Source organism: Lipophrys pholis, assembly GCF_963383615.2.
Source record: "Lipophrys pholis genome assembly, chromosome: 9".
Taxonomy (NCBI): Eukaryota; Metazoa; Chordata; class Actinopteri; order Blenniiformes; family Blenniidae; genus Lipophrys; species Lipophrys pholis.
The window spans coordinates 12,421,421-12,433,625 of NC_137639.1; the positions used below are offsets into that span (position 1 = coordinate 12,421,421).

A 12,205-nucleotide genomic window follows, 5' to 3' on the forward strand; every position below is an offset into this window, starting at 1 on the left:
TTTGCTTGATAACCAAGCCTGAGATAGTTGTGTCCTATGAACAGGTGATTGACTTTGAAATGGTTTGATTATAATAATAATAATATAATAATAATTATTTTAAATTTTTTTAACAAATCCTGAAAGAGTATTTAACTACCTATCTGACATACTTTAACCCGGGTCCCTTGTCGCTCACTGCAATATCTTCCACATTCATATTAGGTCATCTATTGCACTACATACATTCCTGTTCATCTTGGTTTGAGGTAAATCATCCCCATTTTAGGAGGAAGTAGTTCACATTTTATTGAATGAAAGCAAAATTTGATTAAAAAAAGTAAGATTCTGACATTAAGGTATGTCCTGTTAGGTGGTGTACTGAAAGGTATTATTTAGCTTCTTTATGAACCCTCAAGTCAGATGATCTCTTGGTATTTGAAGGTATAAATTCCTTTTAGAATTAGGCTTTGAAGCTGGATGCAGGTGTCAATGAAAGCTGCTGGTTTGTTGGTATGATGTTTTGTCTCTTCACCATCGCTTTGATATACTCTACTAATATGTCATTGTTTTTTCCATGTGTTTTCAACAGAAAAGCCCAAGAACAGCAGAAAAAGGTGGTGTTAGCAGGGTGTGTCCCTCAAGCCCAGCCACGGATGGACTACCTCAAAGGTCTTAGCATCATCGGGGTATGTATAGTCTTTGTGATTGATTGAAAGCGTGAACAGAAAGTACAAACTCTCTACAGCCATTGTCAGAGCAATATTCTAAGTATATACATTTTTTTTTTTTTTACATGCTCTGCTGTGCAACATGAATCCCAGAAACTCGGTACAATATTGATGTACACACACCTGCTGAGACATGAGGCACACCTTGCTAGTAGCAGGTTGGGCCCTTATTTATCATCAGAAATGTCTTCATTCTCAGTGGAATAGATTCAACGAGGGATTGGAAACATTCCTCAGAGATTCTAATTCTGATTGATGTGTCAGCATCAGAATCTGCAGCAGATTTGTCTGCTGAACATCCATGATGTGAATCTCCTCTTCCACAACATCCCAGTAGTGACAATGGAGGACTCTTGCGTCCAGTGAACTTTTTGTCATACGTTCACAGAAAAGAATATTTGAGATGGTTCGAGTTTTATGCCATGTTGTGTCGTTATGCTGGGAGTAGTCATCAGAAGATGGGTAAACCGTGGTTATGAAGGGATGACCGTGGTCAAAAACAACTCTCAGGGAGGCTATAGTGTTGCTCAATTATTAAGGAGCCCAAAGCATGCCAAGAAAATATCCCCCACACCATTACAACACCAGCAGTCACGTGAATTGTTGACACAAGGCAGGATGAGTCCCATGCTTTGATGTTGTTTACACCAAACTCTGACCCTACCATCTGAATGTAGCACCAGAAATCGAAACTCATCAGACAAGTCAACTTTTCCAATCTTCCATTGTCCAATTATGGTGAGCCTGTGCCAACTGTAGCCATTCTATCATCTCGAATCAGTCCTTCTCCTCTGACCTCTGGCATCAACAAGACATTTTCGCCCAGAGAAACTGCCTCTCACTGGATATTTTCTCTCTTTTGGATCATCATCAGTGAGTCCTGGAGATGGCCGAGCGTGAAAATCCCAATAGATACCGTTTTCTGAAATACCCAGGCCAGCCTGTCTGGCACCAACAGCCAATCTACATTAAAAATCACTCAAGTCACCTTTCTTATTCATTCTCGTGCTCAGTTTGAACTCAACTACACATCTGTTATTGGGTAGTTGAACAGGCATATGACAATATGCAAGAAGAGTATCATTCCTATATCATGTATGCAGCTTGTTGAATTAAGAAATATGTTGATAGTATTTATGGTGAGACAACAGTCCTTACATTTCAGACACTGTCATTGGATTATTCCTGGGTTTTTTTTGTGAGTACTCTGTGACAATAGGTGTAGGTGAGCCTTTTTTTGCCACAGTTTTTTTAATTACAACCTAAAATAGTTACATCAATTTGCTGAGACTTTATCAGAAAATTCAGTCTGTTTCACTCTGTTTCACCTCAGTAACCACAGGAAGAAAGTAAACACATTAGCAGTGTTCTGACATTTGTCATTGAGTAATTTATACACTTATTGAATTATTGCACATTTCTGTCTGTTGCAACTACTCTGAGCAGCGAAGCCATCCTGGAAGTCCTGAAACTAAATATTCCAACCTCTGAACGGTGAGGTGTTGGTGAAAAGAGACCAACTTTCTCTGTGGATCAGCAGCATTTACGCATATAATTCTGGACTGTACATACAGATTAAGGCATTTATTCAATGTTTAGTGGAGCAGGTTAGCCCGCTCAAATGTACCATATATGGAAGCAGTCATTTGATCAGTCAATGCTCACAAACAGCTTGAATTTGCCTCCTAAATCTTGACTGAACACTCTGATCCTGATTTCACATAATACTGAATCTATTTGCTTTTGTAAAACACAAAATGCCCATTTAACATGAAGGATGAATCAGACGCTTCCATGTCGAGTGCTGATTTTTGCTATTGTCTTACACATGATGTATTGGGGGGTGGATTATTGCTCAAATGCTACATTAAATATCCTTTACCATAAATAATGTTATTCCATTTAAGTAAACATGCCACCATGTAACATAATTACATTCAAATAAAGTGGCATGTATGTGTAATATAATTACGTTAGGATAAACAGCCTTGTATACGTAAAAGCCTTCAGGGGTTCGGCAAAAACAGCTGGGAAGTTCACCACTGCCCGTCCTCTCATTGTCATGAGTCGATTGGATTATGCATTGAAATATGCGCACACACACGCATGCATGCACGCACACACTAATAGTCACATGCATGCATGAACAGGCACACACAGGGCCAGACGCAGACAGAGGTATACGAGAATGCACATATTCCCCCTGTGTATCCTCGGTAGTTACAATCAGCCATGTAATGACAGTGGCAGTTGGTGGTTTATGCAAATGGTATGCAAAACAGGATTCAAAAAATTGTGTATAGTGATTGCACTAACGGCTAGATGAAGGGGTGTAGTTTAAAATAAAACAACAACAATGCTGGGCTTTGCTGTTGAATTCATTTGCTTTAATTGACCCGTGCACGTCAGTTTTCATGTGCGCTGCTTTATTTTCTATTATGTTTTCCCACCTGAAGGTAATGTCAAATGGATGTATTGTGTCTGAGGAACACAGACGGTCATACAAGTCTGCAATGTTTGCCTTCTCGGAGCTGGGCTTGTCACAGCTGGCTTAGCAATCTGAGGGGCACAATGGGAGAGTGGCGCTGTGACCACGAGGTACCTCGAATCAGTATGCTTTGGGGTATTAAACTGGTGAATATTGACAATCCTGCTTTATCCACATTATGTTCATGGAGGACTGGAACCAATCTCAGTTTAAACGCAGGGGACTTTGGTTATTTTTATCCAACTGTGACATTTAAACACACTTACCAATCAATCTAAAGTTTTCTTTGGGTTGAGGCACTATGCTGGACTTCCTGGAGAAAACATATGAATGCAGAGGAAGAACATGCACTCCAACCTTGAGCTGGCAGTGCTAACCACCAAATCACCATGCTGCCCCCTCCTAGTAAACATTTTTCTTCTTCTTTTTCAAATACCCGTCTTTGAACGCATACTCATGCTCAAAATGTTCTCCTTTTCCCAACGTTGAGTTACTATCTGAATCAAACAATATTGTACAGATGCAAAGCAGGCCTCGAGAACAGCCGGAGTTGAAATGTGAGTTCTGACTTAATAGCTAAAATGTAAACCACACCCGACCCTTACTCCAAGAAGGGCCGCCTGCTGTTGCTCTGAATGGACCCAGATTGCCTGGCCATTACTCGGAAATAGGTTTTATTTCAGTGTGTAACATGCATGTAACTGCTGCCTGCAAAGCACAGTGTGCCTCTGTGTGAATATTTCTCAAAGAAGGGTTACTCTGAGTAATGGGCCCGGAGCCATTGAGAGTGCTGGTGCCAAGGGCTATAGAGTATAGACACTTTCTCTAAGAATAGAGAAAGTGGGAGAGTTAGAAGTGGAAGGGATGCTGGGAGAACTGAAAGGAGAAATAATGGCAGGTAGAGATTATTAAGTTTCTACGCCCCCTTCTTCAGTTCAAGCCTCTTTTCCTCCATCTCACATTCATTCTCAGCTCACCTCTATTGCGCTGTGCAGTATTTCTGTAAGACGGAAAATTGGTAAAATCAGTGCTGTTTACATTTCAATATATCAGCTCATTTCATATACAGCTCAACCGCAGAATAGTCGGCCTCTTTATTAAACTGTAGCGAGCCAGAGCTTAATTGTTTTCGGTACATAATTCGGTGGTGTTTCCGAGTGCCCCTCAGTGCACTGAGCTCCAGAATTTCTTTTCATGAGAACAATGTGTGTTGTTCTTTGATTATACCTTGAACTTTAAAGTCATTCTTTCATAGTCTTATGCGGCATTCCTTTAACTGTGCAATCATCTCTGCTCTCCTCTTTATATTCTTGCCCTTGGTGCTTATCCATAAAAAGTGTACCACTGACCGAGGCTCTGTCAATACATATTACACATGGTGTTGCATCTACGCACACACTGCGTGGCATTTAGAAAATCCATATTACTTAATCCTGACTGGAGGAGGCTCAGTGTGATTGTATCCTTGTGCATTTGTTTGTCCGTGTGCTTATTGCATATCGCCTTTGTGTATATTTACATGGCCTCCTTGTTTAAACCGCGATCAGTATACGTATGTTTGTGTGGATCGTCAATATCAGGCTTTTGTTTGAACCGCCAGGACTTGGTCTGTCAGCATCAATAAACTTTTCCCCTGTGTGCCTCTGTCTGTATTTCAGGTCCAGCAGATTGATCGAGTGGTGGAAGTAGTGGACGAGGCTGTTAAAGGTATTTCAACACACACGCACACACAAACACGCAAGTGTTAAGTGAAGACTGAATGAATGCATAAATGAATGAAGGCGAGCCATTTCACTGTCTTCATGCATGAGCTACGCTCATCTTTTTTGATCAAAACGACTTCTATAAAAGACAAACGGCAACAAAAGATGTCAATAAAGGTGTGAAAACAAATATATGTTTGTGTGTACATGTCTTTATGTTTCTGACAGGTCAGGTGATACAGCAGGTTGCCCTTCAATACATTGATCCGCTTAGGATCTGTATTGGCCTGCGCTGTCCATGGAATCCCAGTGCTCTAGACATGAAACTGTAACTAACTTCCCCCTAATAGCGCGTGAGCGCCTTGGATGGCACCCATCTCCATTAGTGTGTGAATGTGTGCACCTATGGGTATGTTAATGGCTGAACGTGGGAACGATTGAAACCGCTCGAAGACTACTAAATATGATCAAACCATATAAAGGGAATCCACAGAGGCTGTTACTAATCCACAAACAGGCCTCATGGCAATTTGGTGACTCTAAAATTGCCTGCAGATTTGAATGTGGATGTGTGTGATTGCCTGTGATGGACTGCCTGTGCTAATATTTAGATTGGCTCCAGTTGCAACGTTGCTGAGTGGGATAAAGCAGCATTTGAGATCGATTGATCTCTAAGAGTTATAATATGGTGGTGCACTAATATATTGGTGAAATATGATAAACATGAAAGCACCACCCAGCCACTCCCCCCCCTTTTAACAAAGATTTACTTTATATTTTGATATCAGAAAAATTCACACTATATTTTAATTTGATTTATAGACATGATTATAATGGAGTAATGGAGGATTTAATCTGTTACTGTTTCTGGACAGATTGGAGCACTTGTTCGCACCGACGCAGAAAGAATATGTAGTGATCTTGTCATGTTTCCATGATGCGACAAGTATTTAATTGTTAAGGGCTGAATGCCCAGTGTTTTCTCACCTGGGATATTGTTTAACGTTTACATGCCTCTGCAACTGCATATAAACATTTTTTTTTCCCCCTGTACAGAATTTACATATTTACATTTCCGTTCTGTCGCGAGCCACTCTTACACAACAGTTTCCCTGTAGGGATTAATAAACTTTGTCTGATTCTGATTAAAAAAACAGAAAAAACTGAAAAATCCCCCAATACTTGGACACAGCGGGGGGTAAACATGGGCCCAGTGGGCTGGCGGGCCTGCAATAGTCTCGCGGAAACCCTGGTAATAAGGTACCAGCTGGAGTGTTATTAAGAAAATTCTGTATTCTGCAAAGTGTAAAGGAAGAGTTTGTCCTCCGTGGTGAAATGAGAGATGGCAGAATGACTGGGTTTACTACTTAATTATTTTTTTTGAATGTTTCCAGGGCAGTAAAATGGGAGGAGAAGATGCAGAGAATCGTCTTTTTGTCCACTCTACCATTCTGACGATGAATTGATTGGACTGATGTGTATTTAAAAGCAAAACTCATCAGCGCCGCTCCTGCTCCCTGTCTGTCTCGCTGTCTGAGGTGCTTGTTAAGTGGCGTTTGCTGTCAGTGAAGCTCAACAGACAGACTCACATGGCAGTGATTAGGTCATCCATTTAAACTGTGAGCGAACCAGCGCACTTAACTGTTTAATGAAGGTCAGAGGGAGTTTACAGTGCGAGAGTGTCCAGTCAAGCTGTCATACACCCCCAGCTGTTCTCTAATAAAGAACAGATTGAGTTTACACTGCTTGCTTTGTGTGTGTATGTGTGTCTCCATGAGTGACTAGTTTGCACTGCAGGCCTCATTCTAATGAAGGACAGCTGAACTCGGGCTTAATTTTACAGCGTGTCATCAACCCTAAGTCGTCGAGCTGTACACAAGCTCACATTCACACATGCACTCCGTGACTTATATTCCTTCCTTTCTTCACTATGATTTGCTCGTTCTTTACTTTTTTCTTCCCTCTTTTTTTTCCTCCTTTCGCCGTCTCCTTAGCATCTTTTGATCTCATTTCTTTTTTCCGCTTTCTCTGCCGTCGCACGGCCGTTCCTGCTCTTTCTCCCCCACTTTTTTTCCCCCCTCGCTCCTTCCACTATCACCCCCTCCATAGAAACTAATTTCCCCAGTATCATTACAGTTCTTTATGACCTCGTATAAGCTGAGAGCTGTTATTTCGTCTCGGAGGCCTGGGCATAAACCTTTAAGCTCAGGGATTTGCCTTTCGTAATGGCTACTAAAATACTTACTTCAATGAACTGCTAATAGATGCAGGTCTTTGCTGTGCCAAAATTGCTTGAAGGTCTGTTTTCCACATGACAAGAGTAGCAGTATGCATTTATGAACTTGCTTCTTGAGGTGTGAGACTATATTCCATTTGGATTCTGGTTTAAAAGATGTCTGGAGCGTCTGCCAGTCCATAAGGAGTCCTCCCTTCCATAAAACTTTAATCATACTCCATCTACGTAATATAAAGCTCGTGTTACTACCTGTTGTAAATGACGGGGCATATTTTTATCCCGTGGCGTTATCTCAAGTTGGCTTTTGTGATTGTGCACGCACTTCATTTAAACAATCGCATGCATTATAATTAGTGCCTAGTCTGGTGTTGTTTGCCTCTGTGCAGCACATTTGTAGTGTGATGGTGTTACAGTGGTCACAAGCTTGCTTATCCAAATCATTTATTTTTATTTTTTTAAAGCTGTGCCAGATGTTGATTTTCTTGCTATCAACAAACACTGCTTTGACTTTATCTCTTATTCTAAGCCCACTGGCAGATCCATAAAAAAACACTCTATTAATGACACCCTTGGATACACATTTTCACAAGGGCACTCAGCCAGATTTTATGTCTCGTAGTGATGCTCAACAAACAAAGAACAGGCAAGGAAATAGTTTGCTGAGGGAAAAATATTGAAAAAAAAACAAACAGAAAGGAGAGAAAACCTGTTTTTTTTTTTTTTTTTTAAAGAAATTCATTCTGGTCTGACGTACCATTAATACATATCTGAAGTAACTCTTTCTTTATAGAGCTGCTTTGACATCTTTGTTTCTTTATGGGCCTCCTGATATTGATCTTCTCTCACCGAGAAGATAGCCTAGTATGATACCTTTTCACCTGATATTCTTTTACCTTTTAGAGCCTGTTTAGATTTAGTGTGCTTGTCACAAAAGAAACAGAGGGCAGCTGAGGTTTGACAGGCTAATATATGTATTTAGCTACAGTTCAGAGGCCATACAGCATCTGTGTCACCCCGTGAACCGTATTTCTCGAGTATAAACACACCGTTTGCTTGTATTTCTGTTGATAAGATGAGGGTGAAGTATGGAGATGTGGCTCCACACATAGAAATAGACAGGGGGAAATGGAAATGAGGAGCAAGGACCAAGAAAAAAGTTAACACCTTCCCATTCATTTGAAGCCTTCTGAAGATTTTCCGAGTAACATTTTCTTTTTAATGCTTGCTGATTCTCTTTCGAGGCGACAAAAGGCGTCTCTCTACTTGTCAAACATCAAAGCCTCATGGATGTTTGTTAAGGACATGCTCTTGTCACACTTTTGCATTAAAGCCCGTTATGAAACATGCTATATCATACATCTAATGTGCATGTAGGTGCTTCCCATCAAAGCTGATTTGACTGACGTGCGAAGGGAAATTGAAAGATCTTTGAAAGTCATTGGTGCATATGTAATAAACGTACACATAGAAAGGATAAATGGCCAGCATCACATTACTCCAGTCTTCCTCTCGTTCTGACATGTCCTCGTCCTTCCCACCTCTCTTCCCCTCAATCCCGCCTGCTGCTTTACAATCAAACGGGAGAGCACAACAAGAGCCACCACTTATGAGACATCAGACACAGGTCAACAGGTCATCCTTTTAGCTTTCTACCTCTCCCATCCAACCATCCATCTGGCTATCCCCTACATCTTTCATCTGTGATGTATTTTTTTTTTTTTCTTCCCATCATCATCCAGGCATCCACCCTTCTACCTCTCTGGCTATCTATCCTTGGCTTCACTTCTTTTTTCTCGAGTGTGTTTTAATGGGTTGTTATGAGCGGGTGGACGGATGGATTTATGTCGACTTGTATTTATGAAGGGAAGAAAAGAACAAAGACTGATTGGAAAAGGGACAAAAGGAAAGGAGGAGGGCAGTTGGTGAAAGAGAAATTTGCTCTAAAACAATGTGTCGTTTTATATCTGTGCAGGGTAGCACATTGCGGCAATTAGCCTCTCTTAAATGCATAATTGAGATGACAAATAGCGACGAATCGGTTGGTTTTTCGTAAGTAAGTTCTGTTAGCTGTTTTGTCTCCTGATTTACATTCATGTCCCTCTCGGCCCTGGAATTGCATTTGGCTTCTGGGTGCATTTTTTAAGTGATTCTCTGCTGGCAGTGAGACCCTTTTTCTCTAGTCTTTGGTGGTATTCACACTGACAGGGTTCCTGCGAAGATTATCTGGGAAATGACAATCTCCCAGTTTTATTACAATGGACAAGCCCATAATTTGGGGAGGGGGGCGGGCATCTGGAAATTCAGCTCCATACTGGTAACTGCTTTCTCCTGACAAGTCTGTATATGTAATTATGTATCGGTCACTTTATTTTCCCACCATGTAGAAATAAGTGAACGGGGAAATAGGAAATGATTGAATTGAAAAAGCAGATTTAACCACAAATGTGCAGCAATGGACCTGAAGTTTTGATACTATCGTCCTGTTTTGTACCTAATAAAATTGACAATCTGCCAATTGTCATAATGTCCTATTTTCAACCTCTACAGGTAAACTAATCAAGTAAGCCCGAAGTCAGACACGTTTAAATGAGAATCTGCTAGATAAAGTGCTAATATATGGATAAATGCATCAGCGCATCAACAGTTGAAGCCATGGTCACAGAGGTAGGAATATTTGCACATGCATTAGTATTGACTAACCACAGGGTCAAAGAGCCTGTTAAAAGTGTAACCAAATGTGCTCAAAGTCCCAGCTGTTTTCCACGAGGGAAGTTTTCTCATTTCCTCGCTTGTACTGGGGTATTACGACCAGTCACGCCTCACCGATTGGCTCTTTGTCCTCCTCTGGGGCAGATTGTCATTTTTATCTACCAATTGATAACCAAGCTTCCTGCCCTGAGCCCACCCTCCCATGAGACCCTTGTAAAGCGGATGAAAACAGGAAGACAATTCCATCCCTCAGCGCCTCCATCTCGCGCACACCCCTAGCTCAGTCGCCTATTAGACGATTTGAGAGAAAAAAGAGAGACTGCTGCATCCCATTTCCACACACCAAAGGCTGGACATTACCAGCTTTTAGCTGTCGGGCTCATGCTGCGTCAACCCCCACATTTGTTTCAATGACACTGATATCCACTCAGAAACGCATTGTTTCAGTTGCTGTTGAGCTCATTTTATCAAAGCAACCAGGCAAAAAGTCTGGAAAAGAACTGAGAACTAAGAGCCATTCATGTCAGTATCATTTTTTGTGTCATCCATCCATCCATCCATCCATCCATCCATCCATCCATCGTAGAGCGGTCATCTCCCAATCGGAAGGTCGCAGCTTCAGTTCCCATCTCCGCCTGTCCACATGCCGAAGTGTCCTTGAGCAAGACACTGAATCCCAAATTGCTCCCAATTGATTGACAGTGCCTTGCATTGCAGCAACTTCCATTGGTGTGTGAATGGATGAATGTGATTAGCAATGTAAAGTGCTTTGGGACAGCTCACACAGTTGAAAAGCGCCATATGAGTGAAGTTTTCTTTTTATTATGATTGTTGTTAAGATAGTAGCTTCCCTTTCATCAACCATACATCTGCCTATCAGTGCAACAGTGATGCATCAGGTAAACAAAAACAAAAAAAAAAGTAACATTCATTGTTTTCCTTGTTTTCTCTCTTTCTATTTAGGTCATTCAGTCCGACTGTTGGGTCAAAAGAAAGATGGCGGTCGAAGGCTTGGAGGAGCTCGCCTGGATCTGCCCAAGATCAGGAAGAACCCTCTCATTGAAATCATCTCCATTAACACCGGGTAGGACACAGACGCACAAACAGGGAACACAACTCATAAAATATTCAGCTTTAACTGAATTCAATTTCACGGGCTTCCTGCTGCTGCAGTTTACTGTGTGTATATCCGCCTGCATGCGTGTGTGTGTGTGTGTGTGTGTGCGCGCACACTCTCTTTCTCTCTCATCCTCTTTGCACAACCACTTAAACCCTTCCCCTCTGTGCTTCTAATTCTATCAGTCCACATGGCTCACTCGGCGTGTATACGGTGTTAGTATGTGCGCGTGCATATAGTGCTATTTGTCAAATGTAAATGTGAAGGCGACCCAACAGGTGTCCAGCTATTTTTCTCCGCTTCCATTTGACTTGTGATATAAAAAAAGAAAATTGGGATAAACAAAAGCAGTTATGAGGAGACACAGTTTTCATCATGGCTGTGATGTTCATCGGCATCCTGTTCCATTTCTTTTTGCTCTTTCACCCGCAATACCATTGAAATAGAACTGTGGACTATGTATTTGTCTATTTTTTCCTATATGTGCAAGCATAAAGCTGAATGTAGATTTTGTGCAGATATGTTGTGGATAGACGACAACAACGATAGACTTGACCGTGTTCTTGTGATCACACACACTCTTAACATTACCTTTTTATGGGCTAATTTCATGTTGTTTACAGATCTGTGTGCCTCCACTAACCCATGTGCTGTATTCTCTGCGGGCCAGTTAAAAAAGGGTTACGACCGACTAATTCCTCTGTGCTGGACCTCTGCTGATGATAATCCATCCATCATCCTATTGGATGTCTTCCAGGTCTATACATTAATGGGTTGTCTCACAAAGAACAGACATAAAGAGCTTGCAGACAACAGGAGTCTTCCTATTGTGGAGAACTTTATCTTCTAAAAAGAATAAAAGCAAGACACAATTATCTCCCTTTTAAATGTGTTCACATCCTTCGCTTTTTACTATCTGACAAACGGATGGGATCGTCTTTGTTTGAACCTGTTATGCTACTGTGTTTTTCTAGAATCTCCAACAATGTCATTGAACAAAGATGTCTAATTGTAGCAGAACCTGCAACCATTAAAACATTTTATTTCTGGGAAGGCTTCCAGAATTGTCATATATAGTACATTATCACGTAATAGCAGTACATCTAATGTATTTACTTGTTTTAGGGTGATTTTGTCTATAAATGTACAGTTTCTGTGACGTTCCTGTTGAGCAAAAATGTGGCTGCTCTATATTGAGCATCTCCGATCACAGATCAGCTCAAAGTTAGTTTTTTTTTTTTT

At 41.1% G+C, this 12,205-nt stretch overlaps 1 protein-coding gene across 1 annotated transcript in view; it reads left to right on the plus strand.

Moving 5' to 3' along the window:
* cdkal1 (CDK5 regulatory subunit associated protein 1-like 1) overlaps nucleotides 1-12,205 on the plus strand; it is a 259,787-nt gene that overhangs the window by 86,337 nt on the left and 161,245 nt on the right. Inside the window, exons 5-7 of the mRNA XM_080470764.1 lie at nucleotides 572-668; nucleotides 4,857-4,905; nucleotides 10,810-10,930. Coding sequence (XP_080326890.1) covers nucleotides 572-668; nucleotides 4,857-4,905; nucleotides 10,810-10,930 — 267 coding nt within the window. The remainder of the gene's footprint in view (nucleotides 1-571; nucleotides 669-4,856; nucleotides 4,906-10,809; nucleotides 10,931-12,205) is intronic.